General features: G+C 41.6%; 3 protein-coding genes across 4 annotated transcripts; 2 read left to right on the forward strand and 1 right to left on the reverse strand.

Moving 5' to 3' along the window:
- Window positions 1-5,375: 5,375 nt before the first annotated feature.
- Window positions 5,376-8,225, forward strand: cisha (cytokine inducible SH2-containing protein a). Its single transcript, XM_083771868.1, has 3 exons — window positions 5,376-6,196; window positions 6,746-6,900; window positions 7,241-8,225. Exons 1-3 carry the CDS (start codon window positions 6,177-6,179, stop codon window positions 7,735-7,737), a joined length of 672 nt encoding a protein of 223 aa, XP_083627994.1. The 5' UTR covers window positions 5,376-6,176; the 3' UTR covers window positions 7,738-8,225.
- On the reverse strand, window positions 8,043-14,493 carry hemk1 (HemK methyltransferase family member 1). Of its 2 annotated transcripts, XM_083771866.1 has the most exons (11): window positions 13,975-14,493; window positions 13,068-13,235; window positions 11,949-12,040; window positions 11,774-11,867; window positions 10,742-10,879; window positions 10,217-10,281; window positions 10,084-10,133; window positions 9,809-9,914; window positions 9,425-9,520; window positions 9,081-9,191; window positions 8,043-8,806 (listed from the first exon to the last, which is right to left on the reverse strand). In XM_083771866.1, exons 1-11 carry the CDS (start codon window positions 14,044-14,046, stop codon window positions 8,755-8,757), a joined length of 1,044 nt encoding a protein of 347 aa, XP_083627992.1. In that variant the 5' UTR covers window positions 14,047-14,493; the 3' UTR covers window positions 8,043-8,754. The 2 variants fall into 2 exon arrangements, with proteins under 2 accessions (XP_083627992.1, XP_083627993.1); XM_083771867.1 differs by lacking the exon at window positions 13,068-13,235.
- Window positions 14,494-14,590: 97 nt separating this feature from the next.
- Window positions 14,591-19,844, forward strand: nprl2 (NPR2 like, GATOR1 complex subunit). The gene is made up of 11 exons (XM_083772316.1): window positions 14,591-15,040; window positions 15,133-15,224; window positions 15,858-16,026; window positions 16,549-16,657; window positions 16,747-16,883; window positions 17,673-17,770; window positions 17,869-17,905; window positions 18,026-18,119; window positions 18,434-18,551; window positions 18,649-18,791; window positions 19,286-19,844. The coding sequence occupies exons 1-11, from the start codon at window positions 14,963-14,965 to the stop codon at window positions 19,351-19,353; spliced, it is 1,143 nt and encodes a 380-aa protein (XP_083628442.1). The 5' UTR covers window positions 14,591-14,962; the 3' UTR covers window positions 19,354-19,844.
- The last annotated feature ends 135 nt before the right edge of the window (window positions 19,845-19,979 follow it).

Here is a 19,979-nt window from a genome sequence, read left to right on the forward strand (position 1 = left end):
GTACTTCTGGTTTACCGGAACGGGGTTCAACTCCCTGCAGTGCCCTGCTCAATGTGTTGTATTTACATGGTTCATTGAACGGGGTTCAACTCCCTGCAGTGCCCTGCTCAATGTGTTGTATTTACATGGTTCATTGAACGGGGTTCAACTCCCTGCAGTGCCCTGCTCAATGTGTTGTATTTACATGGTTCATTGAACGGGGTTCAACTCCCTGCAGTGCCCTGCTCAATGTGTTGTATTTACATGGTTCATTGGTCCATGGTCTCAGAGGTCATTAGAGCGGCGCGCTATAGTGCGCGATTCTTCATCATTGTTGAGGATTTAAAAAAAGGTGAAAATCGCGGAAAAGTGAAGGGCTATAGTCTATGGTGTCGGACTGCATACTGGTCAAGGTCATTTATACTGGTCAAGGTAATTTACACTGATCAAGGTCATTTATACTGGTCAAGGTCATTTATACTGATCAAGGTCATTTATACTGGTGAAGGTCATTTATACTGATCAAGGTCATTTATACTGGTGAAGGTCATTTATACATGTCAAGGTCATTAATCCATGGTCTCGGAGGTCATACAATAGTATGTCGTTTTTTTTCGATTTCGGAGGATTTGAAAAAAAAAAGGTGAAAATCGCGGAAAAGAGAAAGGCTATAGTCCATGGTCACGGACCGCATACTGGTCAAGGTCATTTATACTGGTCAAGGTCATTTATACTGGTCAAGGTCATATATACTGGTGAAGGTCATATATACTGGTGAAGGTCATTTACTAATCTTATGAAGGTCATTTATACTGCTCAAGGTCAGTGATTGATTGATTGATTGTCGAATTACAGTACATTTCAAGCACAAACTCAATACTAAAAAGTTCCAGCATGTGTCTCCACAGTAAGCTGAATAACAAAGTGTGAATGTAGTTTCTAGGTGAAAGTGATTTTTAAATTTCCCCATTGACATGAATGGGAAAAGGCAAAAATTCACATTCAAGTATTTGTTCCTCGGAGACTGTAATCACTATAGTTACAAAACTTTTAGGGATAATTCAACATTATACCTAAAATTATTTAACCCTAAAATTTTATCGGTCGGCCTCATGGTGGCGCTATAACAGCCCACTTTACCTTTTGGCTTATAACTCTTGAACCGTAGGTCGTAAAACAAAAAATATTTTTTCCCTGGATTCCTTGGGTCATGACGCATCTCCCCATATAGGCCACGCCCATTTCCGCCATGATAGATTTTCCGCCATTTTGAATTTTGTCCAAAACACACTTTTTGCTTTTCCTCCTACAGATTTTGTCCAAATCTCACAGAATTCGGCACACGTGATCTCTGGACCCATCCAATTAAAACTGAACTGCAGAATTTTGAAAGTGCGTATCGTTCGGCCGTAATCGTCTTCCGAAGTTAGTAGGAGGGGCCTATATCACAAAAAATGCCATAAATCACGAACGGAATGTCCAATCCATCCCAAATTTGAATCACATGTCCGGGGTGGTTCAATCAACCAAGTTCTAAAAGCATGCGAGAAATGTAACCGTTTGTCGCAAAAACATGAATTTCGGGGGTTAAATCCCCTCCGAATTACTTACGCATGATCTAAGGCGTGACTTGAAATTGTAATTGGCTGGCAATACTAGTGGGAGGGGCATATGTAAGCCACTGCGGCAACCACACTCTGCAATTTTTTTAAATTGCGAATTTTCTAGTTTTACCTGTAGTGCAATAATGTGGAACTGGGAGGATCCTCCATTGTTCTGGAAGTGCTCATGCAAGTTGTTTATGAGGTCACGCAAAAGGTCGTCATTGGGGACTTAATTTCAGTACCTCAACCTTTTTGTCTATCTTTGTCAGTTTGTCTATCGCCCAGCCTCTCAGGCTAGGACCCGGTGACAAATTACAAACGTATGGATTTTGTGGTGTGTGTGTAATCGTATAGGCATAGTGTGTGGAAACTTGCAGAAGGGTGACATCAGTATGTGCGTTGTAGTTGCCTACCAAGGCGATATGACTCTAATCAAACACTAATAGGTTTCATCTGACCTGACCTAGGCTGTGGCCACTGTCAGAGTTGATCAGTCTAAACTGCACTTGATTGCTGGCGCAGGCACTTATTGAGCGGCAGTCTGTGGGGAGCAGAGCTTGCTGAAAGGATATTTGGCAACAGCTCTGCCAAGCTATTTGTCTTTAAATTGCGCTCATCATCTGGGGTAGGTATCATTCACATGCCACTTAAGCTGCCAGCAGTGAAGATGTGTAGCAGGTCGTAAGGCGAGGTTCCTGTTACAGAGGTAGTGATAGAGAGGTCCTTTATCTGCTGATGATGAGAGCAAGATGATGAGAGAGGAGTCTTGTGTTTCTCATGGACAGGCAGTCGCCCCTGGAGCTAACTGTGACTGAAGCCAGAACAACAAATATCTGTGTGCACACTGACTTTTAACTTACACCCACCCACCCCATGCAGACTACCTCTTAAAATTAATTAATTAATTAAGAGATGGTGGTTCCTTTGTAGTTGGTCTATGTTACCGGTACATTTAGATTTTAAAAGAACAGTGGAGAGCTGTAGTACGAGGGTGGGAAAAGCAGCTGAGGGAGTTAGATCCTAATTTGCTGCTGGCCTGCTGCATGTGTGCACGTCCCCTCCAGACGCATCATTCTTGTTAATCTTGTTGTAGGCCTCAATTCTGTGTGGGGTGGTCTAGATTGGCTAGTTCCCATACCTGTATACCTATTATCGGGTGTATAGGTCAGACTGTGTCCGACATACCTTGTTGCTGTTTGATGTATGAATTTGTGCCATTAAATATGACTATTTTCCATTAGCCTTGGGCTTCCTCATCTAACAACACATTATCAAAACACAGTCAGGTAGATGGTACTAACACGTTTATTGTTGAGTGATGGTACAAGCCTAGCAAGTACTAATGTAAATGATTAGTTATGCACAGAGCCGATAAAATCCATCCCAAGTCATTTAACCCATTTAGGACTGATTCAGATTCTAAAAATGCATGCCTTCTAAATACTGACCTAAATTTTCTTTTTTATCTTTATTTCTATTTTGTATTTCCTGTTATATTGTATTGTTTGTGATATGGATCTCCCTGGGTCTGAAAAAAAGATTGATTGATTCAAATCTCAATAAAACAAAATTGTATCTTGCTATATATAATGTACATAGCAACAAGAACCCCAAAAGGGGTTCCCGTCCTGAATCAGTAAAACACCAAAAGGTGTTTCCGCCCAGAATGGTAGGCTCACACTACGGGATAATTGGGGTGATTTTGGGTCAGGAACTGGGAGGGCTGTTCCCAGTTCTAGCCTGATCGGGAGTAGCCTCTGTCCCAGCCTTCACTCATCTGTGAAGACAAAATGGACCGGGAGCGATAATCTGGCAAGAGTATTATCTTAAAACCATTACTTCCGGTTGGCTCACAGATGATCGGGGCCACCCAGAGATACATTTCAAACATGTTTCATATTTATCTGGATGACTAGTACTACATCACTGCTGTCCGAGTGGGACAGCGGGAGTGGTGGTATGTGATCGAGATAAACAAAGAGACAGACGTTCAAACTAGGACGCTTGACACAGCGACCAGTCAAAACTCCCTGTGGTGCGTTGTTGGACAGTTGAGGCTTATCTATATATGGCAAGAACATGACTATCTTGTCTTGTCTTCCCAGACGTATCAGAACCGTTCATCTGTTACCACCACACGTTTAGCATCAATAATGTTATTGTGATGTGCCATTATTTTATTTTAAAATGTTATGGTGTGTGCACGTGTAAGATAATAAGAGGATATAAGATCATCGGTGTGATGCAACCACATCTCCTGTAGTGAGTGAGGAGGGAGGGGGAAGGGGGGTCAGGGCAGGCCCAGAAATCATCCTTGCCTATGCTGTGTATATGTGTAGCAGTGGCTCAGAGCCTCTCCCTGGTGGCCTCAATAGTCTAATATCTCCCCCAGTCCATGGGGATATCCCTTTGGTCTAGTGGTTAAGATGTTGGACTTTCACGCGGGAATCCCGGGCATTACATATGTCATAGTCTGACCAGCTCAGTGGCCTTGTGGTTAGAGTGAGATTGGGAGGTTGGGGTTTAATCCCCTGGCCAAGATTATAAAAATGGAACCCGATGCCTCCCTGCTTGGCACTCATAAGGGTTGGATTGGGGAAGTCCCTGTGACATGCATACTAGTGTCATGTCCAGAGGGTGTACGTCATCATGGCTGAAGAATGTACTTGTACAAGTTACAGAAAGACATGGCTTAAGGCTACTAATTTACTTATGTCACAGTCTACATAGCCCACATGCAAACATGATGTTACAGTATTTAAAGCCTAAAGACCCATTCATAGTCCAGCCGTAGCATACACAGACAAATGGTTAACCGGCCACTTCCTGGAATGAACAAGATTTTTTACCCCCAGATTTTGTGACGATCAACAAACTGACATTCCCAATCACCCAGGGGATAAAGACTGGAAACAATCAAAAATATCAAATGCTTTACATTTTTTTAAGTTACATACATTTTAACTGCCCAGGCCTCACTGCCTCAGGAAAAGTACATAATGGAACTTTTTGTTCCCTTTTGAGTAATAACACAGCTGCCCATTTGTCCAATATAATTAGTTCAAGAAAAAGAAAATCTTTTGGTTCAGCTATTGCCAGTGATTCAGCACACTGTCAATAACTTTGACAAAAAATAATCTCTACAAGGTAGATCGGCATGTATTTATTGGACAGCCTTTTTTCACCTGAGGATCTCAGGTTCCAATTATGTCATATCCTCTGAAAGCTTAACCCAGCATCTTATATTGGGATGCTAAAATAGAGTTGGTCTAAACAAAAAAACAGAACGTTAGGATATGTTTCCAAGTAGATTGGGTAACCTACAAAGATGGGGATAAAGACTGGAAACAATCAAAATATCAAATGCTTTAAAATGTGAAAAGTTACACATGGTAAATGGTGCATTTATATAGCGCCTTTATCCAAGGCGCTTTACAGAGATTGTGCATTACATTCACCCATTCACACACACATTCATACACTGATGGCAGCGGAAACCATGCAAGGCACCAACAAGCACATCGGGAGCAATTAGGGGTTCAGTGTCTTGCTCAAGGACACTTCGACAGTAACTCTGGGGGAGCCCGGGTTCGAACTGGCAACCTTACGGTTACCATCCAGGCACTCTACCCCTGTAAAAGTACATACTGGAACTTTTTGTTCCCTCTTGTAAAGTAATAACACAGCTGCCTATTTGTCCAATTTAATTAGTTCAAGACAAAAATATATCCAAGAAATCTTGTATTTTTCCATCTAAACGAAATCTATATTACTGGAAATAGCCCGTGTGCATTCCCATTATCTTAATGGCGAGGCGGTGAATTCTCAGAATGTAGGCTAGGCCAGAGCAACAGTGGGCGGAGATCAACCAGCAGCGATTCTTGGAAAGTGGATAAGAGGAAAGCTACAGCGCGATTCCTGGGAGCGCCGGTTCACTGGAAGCATGGGAGCAAGGCGCAGAGAATGGCTAGACTAGACTAGACCGGAGCAAAACACGACGACACCGTGTGTCATACAAGTTGAAAACCTCTAGACTGTATTGGCTCATTTGCGTTTCATGAATTAAAGCTTCAAACATTCCCCCCCAGTGTTTTGGGTCGGTTGACCACCAGAACAGAACCACGAGCGCGGTTGAACAGGAGTCAGTCAGTGCGTCTCCTCTAGTGACGTCAGAGCCGCTGGTGTAACTGAAGAGTTCTCAGAATAGAATTCTAGGAATTGGTGATTTTTAAATGCCAAGCCTACACGCTCGCCGTCCTTCAGTTCACACATTTGGATTTAATTCTAGAAGACAGACAACACACTCCACACTGCTGCTCTTCTTTTAATTTTCTTATTATTTATACTGTATTTGTTTTAAATACATTTATTAAATCTGTAGGAAATTCAGTAAAAGAGACTAGGCAGCAGGCTATTAGCGTAGACCTGGATTCTGGATAAGGACGACTGACGACACTCTTTGTCTTTGTGTTGTTTCTAGGCTAAAATATAGTAGAGGGGAATATTTGTCCCGAGTCTTTCTTTTTAGTCGCGAATGTGTACATTTCTGTGGAATAAGTAATCGGATACATCGGATTCCGGATTCAAGACACCATGATTCTGTGTGTTCAAGGGTAAGTTGACATTGTGTCTCAGTCCTCCTACACAGGTTATATCCTCTTCAGGATAAAATCGTAATCTATTATAAAATAAAGTAGGCCTATGTATCTATTGACGTACGTCAGTTATTCGTTAGCCATCTATGTAAATGTATGTGTTTGCCGCCGGGATGAATAGCCTCTATCCTGATCCATTTAGATTTGTTTAGAGACTCTTCTGAAATTAAAATTAAACAAAGCGCCGTACATTATAGTAGGCTAGGCTTACTTCGGTAGCCTACATGGAATGCGAATTCAACATTGAACAAAGTCAGGACTATTTGGTGAACCGACCCGGTTCTGACGATATCCTATATTTATTTAAAATGTGAACAATATATTGATTATACCTGATTGATTGATTATTAATGACCATTAATAAAATAAAGACAAATTGTATCACTTGAAAAACAACATTTTAACTTTTTTTTTTTTATTAAAAAAGTTCGAGAACCGTCCACTGGTATAGACAAAGGTGGCTTTGTGTCTCTTCCACTGATCCTCATCAAACTATTGTGTTTCCAGGCCCAGGTCTATCCTGCCCACTGGTCCATCTACTGAACGGCGGGCTGGCACCGTCTCTGCACAACACTGTCTCCAAAGCAGCCAGGCTCCAGCCTGGGACCCCACGAAGGACCTGCGAGCAATTGCCAGCAATTTTTGCTATCTAGAAAATTCAGGTACAGTACGAATTGTTTTGTCTGCCTTCTTACGATTTAGCTGGATAGGCATGTTGTTAAAATAATAGTTCATATGAAAATTAAAAAAGTATAAAAAAGTTTTTATTTAATTTTAGTACTAAATCTGGAGTGTTAATTTAAAATGTACACCATTTAACTCTGAAAGTGTAAGAATTACTTTAGTTAATAATTTTAATTATAATACTAATACAGCTAAATCGACACTGTAAATAGCACATTGATTACATTACATTTATGTATAGTAGGCTAGTCTACTACACAGTGTAAAGAGCATGATCAGAGTCAAGTATTTAAATACAGTATGTCGCTGTGTGTACAGGATGGTACTGGGGAGCAGTGACAGCAGCCCAGGCCCATGCTGCTCTGCAGGAGGCCTCGGAAGGGTCTTTCTTGGTACGGGACAGTAGCCACCCTCAGTATATGCTGACCCTCTCTGTGAGGACTGTACGGGGTCCCACCAGCATACGGATCCAATACAGCGGGGCACAGTTTTTACTGGACTCCTGTTCCCCGGCCCGGCCCAGCCTTATGTCGTTCCCGGACGTGCCCAGTCTGGTGCAGCACTACATGGGACCAGGGAGGAGAGTGGAGGAGCGGAACGCAGAGGAGAAGCCTTCCAAGCCCTGCCTGCAGACGATCCAGGACACATCGGTGGTGTTAAAACTCAAGAAGGGCGTGTACAAGGTGGCGCACTCCTTTCCTTCCCTCCAGCACCTCACCCGGCTCACCATTAACACGCATTCGGATCGTCCCGACCAGCTGCCACTCCCTAGGCCTTTGCTGCGCTACTTGCACGGCTACCCCTTCAAAGTATGACTGATCCTTCCTGGAATCATTTCAAATGACTTCCAAGGAAAAAAACTGTTAAAGTGACCACACATGACAATCGCTGTAATGGCAGTGAGAGGCCAGTCGGGCAAAGCCACACTGACTGTACTCATGACCGTGTTTTTTTCTTAAAATACGCCATGGGATGCCTGTGTAAGGTTTCATGGACTTGATTTGTCAAAGGCTGGGTTGTCATACAACCTGGCGAGAGATTAATCACAAACAATGCTCAGTACTGTAATGTAATATTCTACCACACGTGGAAATTGTAATGTTCCTGAGCAATTACTTGTTTTCAGTGAGACATTTTGTTTTTTATCACAGTAAACATTTACTTTTTTTCTACCTAAATAAGCAAGTATGTAACATTTTTTTTCTATGAAAATAATTGACAGTAGACGTCTTTTCACATCGTTTTGTGTTGTAGTGGTTGAAATCCCATTATTACCCACTGGATTAAAACTCTATAACCACTTTTTCTTGTGACACTTGTTTTGAATCATTCAAATTGAGGACACAAAGGCCTTTGAGATAGAAGTACAGTATGTGAGGGGTAGTTTTCTTTTTTCGGAGTAAGCAAAGTTCGTTCAGTTCATTTTCTAGCTTAACAATGTGTGCGGCTTACGTCTGACTCAGCGAAGGGGAGGGTCATTCATCAGTGGATTCGTAGAACTACTGCATGCTTTCTGGGAGGGTGAGATTCGGAGAGGGAGGCTTCTAAGAAAAGGCTTCAGTAATTACCTTCAGCCCTATGCAGGCCTTTTTTTGTTTTTTGTCGTCTCTCGCTGTTATACAATTGACATTTTTACACACAGTATGTTGCCTCTTTAAAACCCCAACGCAACATGAATCCAATGTAAACTTTCGTGAATAGGACATTTTGAATAGTGTTTTTTTGGGGGGGCAGCGTGTGTTTGGCAGCTTTCTGGGTGGGGGTTCGGGGGAACTGAGGTTGTGACCACCTGGCCTGAAGCCTGTGAAACCCAGTCCATATCTCAATGTTTCTCAATCCAGATCATGCATTTGACTTTTTTTCTGAAGGATGCAGAATCGTGGCCTAAAGACAGGGAGAAAAGAGCATATTCAGCAGAAAGCCATTGAATTACATGCCACACTGACTGTACGGTAACAACAGTGTTGCACACCAAAATAGCTGATCTACAAGCTCACAATGGTTCACAGCACATTGTGAGCTTGTATTTGGGCTAATTTCAGTGAGCAACATGATTAAATCAGGCATAAGAGCAAATACATAAATACGTGAAATGATACTAGGTCAACACATAAAAAAAAAGATAGGCAAAAAAGCATGAGATTTTCTCCATAACAACCTGTCTGTGATGTCGTGTCGTGTGTCTACATATTGTAGACCTTCTACGTGGTCCTCCACCCAGCGCTGGATGAGTGGGGGGTGGCGTGGATCAACCTCCAAGTAGATGGGGCTGTCGGCAAATGAAAAACATTCACATTTAACTCAATCAACACTTGAACAAGAGTTCCTTTAGATGGAATTAGTAGCACATGCCCAGCATTATTATAACTGGAAGTGCTTTTAAAAGCTTTACTCATTTAAGAAGGAAACATGACACTTGTGTTTTTCAGCAAATGCCTTTCTTGTGACAAACGGCAGCTTTTAGGAATTAAACGGGGGGAGGGAGGTGGTGCAGTCCATTACCCGAGGTTTATTAAGATCTTCGGAGCCAGAGTGAGAATCTGTGTGATCACTTTCAGGCCATCGTGGCCTCCGTCGAGTGCAGCATGGTCCTCAAACCTGCAGGACGGCAGGGTTTGCACGCTCATTCTCACAGAAAGGCAATATCAAAAGAGGAAATGTTTTCATTTTTAGAGGTTTGACTAAGTCCCAAGGAATAAACTTCCCCATATGGAGGAAAACTAGCACTGAGCAATTAGCGTTTTTTTCTGAGTTTGGTTTGGTTACTGGAAATATCTTTTGGTTCAGCTATTGCCATAGTGATTCAGCACACTGTCAATAACTTTGACAAAAAAATAATCCCTACAAGGTAGATCGGCATGTATTTATTGGACAGCCTTTTTTCACCTGAGGATCTCAGGTTCCAATGATGTCATATCCTCTGAGAACAGGTATGGAGGGTTGCTGACCAGCATTGAGACAGGGCTGCAGAGGCCCACAACTGCTTCGGCATCTATGTAATAAGATTTTGTGAAACTATTAATTGAACAGCCCTATTTTACACTTCATTGTATACTCTAATTCAAAAGGTTTCACCATGACATGACTAAAGAATAGTGACGCCAGGTTGAAAGTGTTTAAAGAATAAATGTCTCCCAATATATTAACAGTGTTCACTTGACCTTTTATTATGTCCACATGATGGACTTGTAGTCTGTCTTGAAGTCCTAACCTGCAGAACACCATCAAAAATGTCTTCATAAGAGCAAACAAATAATACAGACAACAATGAACCTTTTCTCATGTTATGATTACCTCAGTGCATTCTCTCTGGTTAATTCCACTGCATCCTGGCTCTGGTCCAAGGCAATTATTTTGATCTAAAACAGACAAACACAGCTGTGTTGCTATTTGGCAAGAATCTAATCAATACTGTGTAAGGCCATGATAACCGTGGAACTGGGCAGTTAAGATAAATGGCCAACTGGGCCCGCATTGGGGAGAATTGAAAGGCACTTGAAAGACCTGGTCCTGGGTTTTGAGGGAGAAATGGGCACTATTTGTGGGAGAACTGATCCCATTCTCAGTTTTACAATCTAGAATGCATTCTTAATCACTCATGAACAATGAGGTCCATATAGCATTTGCTGTACAACAGTCTGGTCAATCTTAGTCAAAGATAAACTTATAATTAAGGATACTGCCCAGTTCTCACCTGGGCCCACTTAGCAAAAGTGCACAGTTCTCTTGTATACCAGTGTACTACTGGAGAACAGAGAGAGTTCCTGCTTCTACATGTAAGTACCAAAACTTATGTTCAGATTTACAGTACAAGCTGACCTGTGGAAGGTTCTTCAGCAGACTCAGGGAGATGGCGCCAGATCCACAGCCCACTTCCAAGCATGTATATTGACCGTTAATGCAAACTTCAGCCCCCTGCTTCACCTGCATGTCTGCTAGGATTATCCCTACCAATTCCTGTAAAAAGCACCAACAACAAAAAAGAAATCACACCCATGTGATGTGAGGGGTGCTCTTGCCATCATACATCATCATATTCCGGCCAATCACAATTGGCGTCCTCACTTGTCTGTCCTCACTTTTTATCCTCAAGTCCTCAAGGCTAATCACTTGTGGTGTCCTCAATTTTCTGTCCTCACTTTTTATCCTCAATACGTACATTTCTCAGCCAATCAAATCATCACTATGTGGTGCTCAGCCAATCAAATCATCACTTGGTACACACAAAGCTGGGTATAGGAGGGGGTAGCGCCCCTCAAAAACATGTGCATGTGTAACATGTGTAATTCAACTAGATTAGGTTATTAAAAGGTGGTGCAAGTCTCTGTAAAAATGTATGTGTTCAGTTACGGGGAATTCCCAGTCTCTCCATGACTAACTCTTTAGTAAACAGAACATTTCACAGGTTGGGATACCAATTTGATCCAATCAGGAGAGAAAAACCCACATTTATTAGATTATAAATATCGGTATCAAATTCTGTCTTCACATTTCTGTGCTTCATCACTTCCACATGTTTATCCTGTGCCCTGTATACATTCTCTCTCGTTAGAAAACATTATTATATCTCTCTTTATTGGATAATATTGGTATCCTGACCTGAAAATGTATTTAATGTTTATTAAAGAGCTGGAGAGACAGCGGGACCCCTGTTACTGAACAAACACTCTTCTAGAGCAATGATTACTTAGCCTGGAAACCAGACGAATGATGAATTATATCTATGCAGTGATATTATTCTGGCCATGCCAGGCCAATGTTACTATCAGAATATAACACTTATTTTAACAAACAATAAATCTTACTCCCAGATAAAGATTAACATTGTATGTGTCTATTCTCCCTTCTAACCTCTGTTTCAGGTCTTGGTATGAAAACTGGAGGTCTCATCTTCAGTGTTAGATCTCTGAAGTCCCACTCTTCAATGACATATTGCACTGGAATTCTAAAAAGTAAACGCATGACATCCTGACTGTGATCAGGCTGATTACCAAGAGTTATAGATATATGTTAACAGGTTCCATACCTGGAAAGACGTTTGATACACAGCTCCCACATCTTCTCAGTTTGTTCACGGCTAAGACACGCGGTCAGGTTTTCCCTTTCAAGGCTTCCTATCTGAGGAAACAAATAACCCATGTGAGTGAAAGGGATTGAAAAGTAGAGGCATCGTATTTTGTACAGCCCACAGCTTCATACCTGAATTGTATTATGAATGGCCCGCCCAACAGTATGGGACATTTTGAAAGTGTTTTAACCTGGGCATTTCCTAGAGTATAATTTGTCAGTGTTCCTTGCATCTATTTATTTTTTTACCTTGATTGCTTGGTTACATTTGGTGACATAAGGCTGAGGATGGTACACTTTTTGTTCACAGCACACACCTGACAAAAGACCATTGATATTAAATATTGATTGATTATGATAGTTAAATGTTTTAATGTTTTCTAATATGGCCCCCTTTGAAAAACGTTTGAACACCCCTGATATTGCGCCTTTATCGAAGGAGATTGTGCATTACATTCACCCATTCACACACACATTCACACACCGATGCCGGAGGAAACCATGCAGGGCACCAACCTGCACATCGGGAGCAATTCGGGGTTCAGAGTCTTGCTCAAGGACACTTCGATGCTAACTCTGGGGGAGCCCACAGGGTTTGAACTGGGAACGTTGCGGTTCCCATCCGGTCACTCTACCCCTAAGCTACTGCCGCCCCACTGTAGACTGTACCACTGTACTATTTGCAAACTGTTAATAAAGTATTCAATCAATCAAAAGAACATACTGTGAAGATGACAATCTGTGTTTTCACAAAACATTTATACAATGACATTTTGGATAAATTATCATTAGTAATACATGTAATAACTAAGTGGGTGAAGGCAAATAATAGCACAGCTAGAACAGTAGGTAGGTCTGCCTGTCACGATCATGAAATCTTACTTGACGATTGATTGTAGCACAAATAATTGCAATTAAGGATTTAATTGTGTGAAATCAATAATATATCAGTATTCTGATATTAACCTGCAGGCCACATTAAGTGAAGGCGACGGACGCATGAGGCCCCCGGGCCGCCAGTTGTCCATCTATGCTCTATATGGTGTCAGTGGTGGCCGTCACAGCTTTGTTTACTTACAGTTTTAGCCCCAAGCAGGTGTGCAATAATGTACTGGCTGGAGCATTCAGGCTCAGAAATGCCTCTGTCCTCAAAGCACCTCTCCCATAAGGCGATGGCTTGCAGTGCCGTGATGCTGGCTGTGGGTAAGGCTGGGACACTGTATGACACCTGGGGGCCACACATTCCCTAAAGAGAACCATAAGCAGTAGAACTGAAATATACCTTGATTGATATGCAGTATTAACAACAAGCGATAAATGACAAATGATGGCTGAGTTGTTCCAACAGATTGCAACGTCATAGGTTAAGATACAAAGCAACTTAAAAACATTCTTCAAAGCTAGACAACTTAGTCCAGGGGTTCCAGGGTTCCAGGGGTCCCCAGCAAAAGTATTGATAGTTTAGGATTAGGAACCAAATGGAGTCTGTAACTCTGAGTGTGCAAATGTACTAGCCATGGTTCACATTGATTGATTGAAAATTGTATTAACAGTTTGTAGAATAGGTACAGTTCAACAAAGGTACAGGTCAATACAAAATCTGCTAAGAGGATAAAACCAGAAAAAGCACTAAGACTTGTTTACATAAGGGTCCTCCATTTTCAATTCATCAGAACATTTAAAGACATAAATCATCATGATCATCATGATCATGTCATGATTATGACAGTTATGTTTCAGGGCTACAAATGTACAAAACCTTGTTCACTCTCAGAGTTATGGGGGACTGGGGGTCCATAGCTTCTAGCTCTGTCTGGTCCAGGTCCACATTCCACAACCGTAGGAGTTATGGACCAAAGGTTTGTATTGCCAAACTGGGAGTGGGGGTCCTTGAAATCAAAACATTTGAGGAGAACCACTGATCTATCTGACACAACCTAAGAGTAGGCTAAACGCAAGCATCCCATTACTGTCTCTAAGCATACCTTGACTCCATCACAGCTGCCTTTTAGAAAGCGATGGTGTTTACAGAACACATTCAGAGGTCTTCTCCACATGATCACCCCACACGTGTTGTTCAGCAGGAGAAGATGCTAAACACCACAACCAAGTCCATAACGCACGCTTTACTGCCACTCTGCTGCATGCAACGTCTTCTAACGTTTACTAATCTAAGTAAACTTCATTGACTCAGATTTTACATGGTCAATGAATAGAATAGCACACGACTCAAAACAGACTGTCTAACCTTGCGTCATCAGGCTCTTTAGAGTCTTTACTGAACCTGTAGGGCTGTAGAAAGCCACGGATTTCTATGTGCTGCTACCTACTACTCAGATCCACTAGAGCTAGCCTAAACCTACTGTAATCCCGTCATTTTCACGCAGGCATCGAATGCCGTATCGATCCGTTCCTGGTCGGATCTGCGAGCTGCAAAGCGAATTGATCCCAAAACTACAAAAGTCAGGTCATTCAGTTCAAGTGAATAGAAACGTTCCCACATGTGCGTGTGCGCCCACTGCGCCGCGCAGCAGCGTCACAACATGAACCTGCATTGCACGCATGCGCTGTAGGACTCCAGTAAACAAGTTGTGAGCCACTGTGTGCCTGGCTGGGCTGTGTTGTTGTTGTTTTGGTCATGAGAGAGACGTAAATGAGACGCAGTTCTTCGCCACCGCCACGGCAGAGAAGTTCCTTATGGCGTTCATCACATGTCCAAGTCCTACAGCTGTTAGTTAGCCGCTAATGTTTTTCCTAGCTTAGAGTTCATTCAAGCTAACCGCTGTTAGCTCGTGTGAATGATGGACACATCAGTGATTTAAGTTTCTGCACAGGTCTGAGGCGCTGTTGTTATTTTAAAGAGCTAGTCAGCTAGGGATTTCAATAAATTACATGCATATATGATGCACCCAGAAATGCCATTGTTTTCAAGATAGCTGTGCTGAAACAAGCTGCCTTGTCCAAATAGTTAAAATGGCCATGAGCAGCAGAATTGAGTGCATATTCTTCAGTGAGTTCCACCCTACTTTAGGCCCCAAAATTACCTATCAGGTAAGAACACATTGACATTGATGCATTTGCTATTCTGCTTGTTGGGATACATGCTCTTTTTTTGCCCTGTCTGAACTGTCCATGCTCAACAGGTCCCAGAAGAGTACATTTCACGAGAGCTGTTTGACACAGTGCAAGTTTACATTATCACCAAGCCAGAACTGCAGAATAAACTCATCACTGTGTATGTACCGATAGTACAGTGTTTTCTAGCTCTGGTCAAAAGCCCTAATGCCGTTGCATTAGACTAGAGCTATCTGTGGGACTTTCAATGTATTGCCCTTGCATGAAATGCAGACCAGCCTCTCTACTTCTGCTAAAATAAAAATAACGTTTTCGCTACTCACCAATTCAAAGACGGCTTTGGTCATTAGAAAGACTACTTTACCCGGGGGACGCACTCTGAGCGCTATAAAATGAACTTTTTGGCCCTCTACCGATATTGACAAGAGAAAGGCCCATAGACAAGATTTTTACTTCAGGTGGAAAAAAAAATCTGGCCAAAAAGTGCATTTTATACGTGTGGTGGGGCACTCAGAGTGCATCCACCAGGGAAAGTAGTCTTTCTAATGACCCAAACCGCCTTTCTATTGGTGAGTAGTGAAAACGCTCTTTTTATTTTATCAGAAGTTGAGAGGCTGGTCTGCATTTCATGGGAGGGCAATTCATTGAAAGTCCCGTAGCTCTAATGCAATGGCATTAGGGCTATGGACCAGAGCTAGGTGTTTATAATTTGATGAACTGCATTACATGAATAATGTTTTAGCTGATGTTAATATACTTGCTGTTACGTCACATATTCTCTGACTGTTTGCAGAACTGCGATGGGGAAGAAACTCATCGGCTGCCCGGTGTGCATTGAGCACAAGAAGTACAGTCGTAACGCTCTCCTCTTCAACCTCGGCCTTGTGTGTGATGCGCAAACCAAGACGTGTGCCCTGGAACCCATCGTCAAGAAGCTGTCAGGGTACCTCACAACACTGGAGGTACTGAAGGCTAGAGACTACCACCTAGTGTAGAGATGTGGCCATGATCACAGTCACACCATCACAACGTTTGCTATCATGGCAATATTTATATTGCAGTGCAGAGCAGTGGTTCTCGGTTGTCAAAAAATAAATAAAAGGAATAGCCCATCTACAAGCTTGCATTGCAATTGCGTTGTGAGTTGTGACCTTGTAGACTGACTATTTGCTAGATGCGAAGGTGTGAGTGAGGCCTTTCTCATCTGTGAAGAGAAAAGCCTGGTCACAACCTAAGGCAGAGAGTGTATAGCCGGAAGTGTCGGGCCGGGAACATCCGTCAGACTTCCCCCGGATCTCAGGGAGAATGTAAACAGATGTGAAAGCGTCAACGTCATTACCTTGAGCGATGCTTCCGCCAAATTCCACTTCCGTTGATACACTCTACACAGTGTAGGTCTTGCCCAGCGTGGGGTTAAAGAGGTTAAACTGATTTTGTTGCACATTTTGCCTTACCCAAGTCTGCCTGTTTTCTCTACATTGCAGCTGGAGAGTGGCTTCATATCCAATGAGGAGAGCAAGCAGAAACTTGTTCCCATAATGTCAACCTTGTTAGAGGAGCTAAATGCAACGGGAGCTTGCACCTTACCCATAGGTAGTTTTTTTGTATAATATTTATGTCTCTGGGAAATGACAGTGTTAAAACGTTTTACCAGTCCTCACGTCCCTTTGTCTCTCTTTCAGACGAGTCTAACACTATCCACCTAAAACTCATCGAGCAGCGCAAGGACCCCCTGATTGTGCAGGAGTATGATGTGCCTGTCTTCACCCAATGCAAAGACCACTTCATCAAATCCCAATGGGATCTCACCACTCAGCAGGTGTTTTTTCTTCTCCAGCAATATGGTCCTTATACAGGGGGAGTGTCACGATTCACAAATATTTAACAATCTGAAAATGCATCACAAATCAAACTATGCATTTGGTGATGGATCATTTTTACAGGATGATGCTTTTATTTACAGTGAAACATTGTTTTATTTATTTGTGTTCTGTGTGGTTGTTCATGATCGCACAAAGTTCTTGCACAAGTATGTAAGGACTTGGTCATTTACTGTGCTATGCCAGTTGTTGTGACTTACTATAACATAACTTAAAGTAGCTTATGTGCCGGGAGTAAATTAACTAATGGTTCTGATCTAACCAGAATCTTTGGTTTTTAGATGGTGTTAAAAGGTAGAAATTTGATTGGGTTTTAAAGGTTTATGGCTTAAAAACACAGAAATTAGTCCATAATGTGTTCCCCAGCTTTATTATCATTGGGGTTTTGATTTAATGCAGATTAGAATATAAGGTATGTGGCCTAAGAGAGATTCATAAATTAAACTCGCAACTTTTTGTGTAGTGCATAAATCCTTAAAAGTGTGTTTTGTGGATATTGGCTTCTTACAAAACATTAATAAACAAAGCTTAATATTGTTTTGCTACAAAACTCATTTTCTTAATTTATCCAAAAACCCAATACAATAATTCCATTGAAGTCTGGTGGGAACCCAAGGTAGTTTAGGCCAACAAAAAGCTTAATCTCTATGCCAATTTTATTATCAGCATATTGCTCAATTCTAACTGATTATTTGTCCGATTAATTTTATTTATTTATTCAATTGCAGATCCTGGCCTATATCGATGGGTTTAGACATATACAAAAAATCTCTGCTGAGGCTGATGTAGAACTGAATCTTGTGCGTATAGCTGTGCAGAATCTCCTGTGAGTTTGAGATTATACTATATAAATATACTAATTATTCATTTCCTATAAAGCCAAGGAAGAGATTTCTAATGTTTGTTTGTTTTTTTACCCCATAGGTATTATGGCATTGTAACTCTGGTGTCAATATTTCAGGTATGAATATAAACCCTACAGCATATCTTTGCTACTCTTTTTGAAAATTTGCACCTAATTTATGGTCATTCAAGATTATGTTTTGTTATTATTGTTTTAACCCTTTTAACACTCCCCCAGTATTCCAATGTGTACTGCACCACGCCTAAAGTCCAAAGCCTCATAGATGACAAGTCTATTCAAGAGGAATGTCTTAACTATGTCACTAAACAAGGTAAATACACTGACTTTTCTACTGAGCCCCGGAGTGGCCATTGAGAGAGAGAGAAAAATCACACCTGTGTGAACTGAGTGGTGAAACTATACATTTAGTGTTATAGTTACTGTACTGTATTCAGTGTATTGTAGTGTGTACTGTGCTCTGTACTGTCTGTAATGTCTACATTTTTGCAATATCAGTACAGTATAACGTATAACGTGGAGCTTTTCTTTTCATGGTTAAGAAAAATAATCCACTTGCAGCCCTACTAGTGCATTCTATTGCCTGGTCTTTTTCTCCACGTCACTGTGCTTCTGATTGTCTGTCAGGTCAGAAGAGGGCCGGTCTGAGGGACGTGTTCCAGCTCTACTGTGGTCTGACTCCAGGAACCACTGTACGGGACCTTTGCTCTCGCTATTCGCAGCAACTTCAAAGGGTTGATGAGAGGTCACTACCAGTTCCTGAAACAAAGTTTATGGCATTTTAAGGATAAGGTCAGGAAGACTCTTGTGGTATCTAATTTTAGGGTGTCTCTCTCTTGCAGGAGGCTCATCCAGTTTGGTTTGATGAAGTGTCTGATTCGCCGGCTGCAGAAGTATCCAGTGAAGGTGATCCGTGACGAGAGGAGCCGCCCCCCTCGACTGTACACTGGCTGTCATAGTTATGACGAAATCTGCTGCAAAACAGGCAAGAATAGAAGGTCGCTCTGGCGGTTGAAATGAAGAACATTGATATGCGACTGCGATTATGTAACAATATATCGTTTCATGGTGGTGACATTTTGAATCGCGATTAAATCACAATTTGAATTGTGATGCAAACAGCAGAGATTTTAAAAAAAAGTAAGTAATTTGCTACTATAGAGAATGAAAAGAGGAAGAAAATACTGGATTTGTGTAAGTGAAATAATAAAAGAAAAAGTCTTGAAAATAATTTTGTTTCAAAAATTGTGAAAAATCATATCACGAACCTAGTATTGTGATTTGAATTAATATTGAATGAATAGAAACTTTCGGTCAATTCCGGATCGGCATCAGACCAAAAAAATCCAGCATCAGTCGAGCCATTGATTGGGCTCTTTGATGGACATCTGGGCATTTCATGGACCCATACTAACACGATGATTTTAGTATGTATGATTGTAACAGCACCCTCTGACTGGCATTGCCTTGTTTTTGCAGGAATGAGCTACAAAGAACTGGATGAACGACTGGAGAATGACCCAAACATCATTGTCTGCTGGAAGTAATGTGAGGCAAACCGACACCAATGTCAACTAAATGGCTCTGTTCGACTACAACAACTATGGTACTAACGTACCATTCCATGCAATGTAGGATTCAGGAGTTTGTTTCCATATGCTACAGCTTGGTTTCAGATGACATTCTCAGAACCTAATTTGGGCCCTGCTTGTGAGGTGATGAGTTCTGGGAACCTGTGGGTTCCGAACATCACAGATTCTACAACATTTCAGGTAATGGGAGGTTCTGGTTTACCTGGCCTTTGTAGTCAAAACGAGCCATAAGAAAGTGAACCTTTTGAGCCTCATGGTCGATTGTCCACAGTTGCCTGTTATAAGACATCAAGCTGCCTCAACCAAAGTCGCCTATCTCATTGACCTTGAAGCCTTCAGTTAGAATAAAGTTTAAGGTAAATTAAAGCATATAGTTGTTTGTGTCAAGTTATGGTTTGTTTTAACAATGATATGACTTGCAGTAATAAAGAGTGATATTTATATTATTATAATGTTACCGACTGAAATAGTGTTCCTAATAAAAGACAAGTGGCCTGTGTGTTTGAGTGAGTGATCGTCATGTGAGGTTCTACCGCCCCCCACTGGCGACAAAGCAGGTGCACATGTGTCTCATGTGTGCT

Source organism: Protomyctophum parallelum (genome assembly GCF_964188405.1).
Source record: "Protomyctophum parallelum genome assembly, chromosome: 8".
In the NCBI taxonomy this organism is placed as follows: domain Eukaryota; kingdom Metazoa; phylum Chordata; class Actinopteri; order Myctophiformes; family Myctophidae; genus Protomyctophum; species Protomyctophum parallelum.

Coding starts and splice junctions, on each gene's coding strand:
- cisha (XM_083771868.1), top strand. CDS start 6,177: ATGATTCTGTGTGTTCAAGG. Junction 6,197..6,745: donor ATGATTCTGTGTGTTCAAGG/GTAAGTTGACAT, acceptor TTGTGTTTCCAG/GCCCAGGTCTATCCTGCCCA. Junction 6,901..7,240: donor TTGCTATCTAGAAAATTCAG/GTACAGTACGAA, acceptor CTGTGTGTACAG/GATGGTACTGGGGAGCAGTG.
- hemk1 (XM_083771866.1), bottom strand. CDS start 14,046: ATGTGGAGAAGACCTCTGAATGTGTTCTGTAAACACCATCGCTTTCTA. Junction 9,915..10,083: donor TCATGTGGACATAATAAAAG/GTCAAGTGAACA, acceptor CTTATTACATAG/ATGCCGAAGCAGTTGTGGGC. Junction 8,807..9,080: donor CGACACGACATCACAGACAG/GTTGTTATGGAG, acceptor CCCTGTCTTTAG/GCCACGATTCTGCATCCTTC.
- nprl2 (XM_083772316.1), top strand. CDS start 14,963: ATGGCCATGAGCAGCAGAATTGAGTGCATATTCTTCAGTGAGTTCCAC. Junction 16,658..16,746: donor AGCTTGCACCTTACCCATAG/GTAGTTTTTTTG, acceptor TCTCTCTTTCAG/ACGAGTCTAACACTATCCAC. Junction 17,771..17,868: donor ATAGCTGTGCAGAATCTCCT/GTGAGTTTGAGA, acceptor TTTACCCCATAG/GTATTATGGCATTGTAACTC.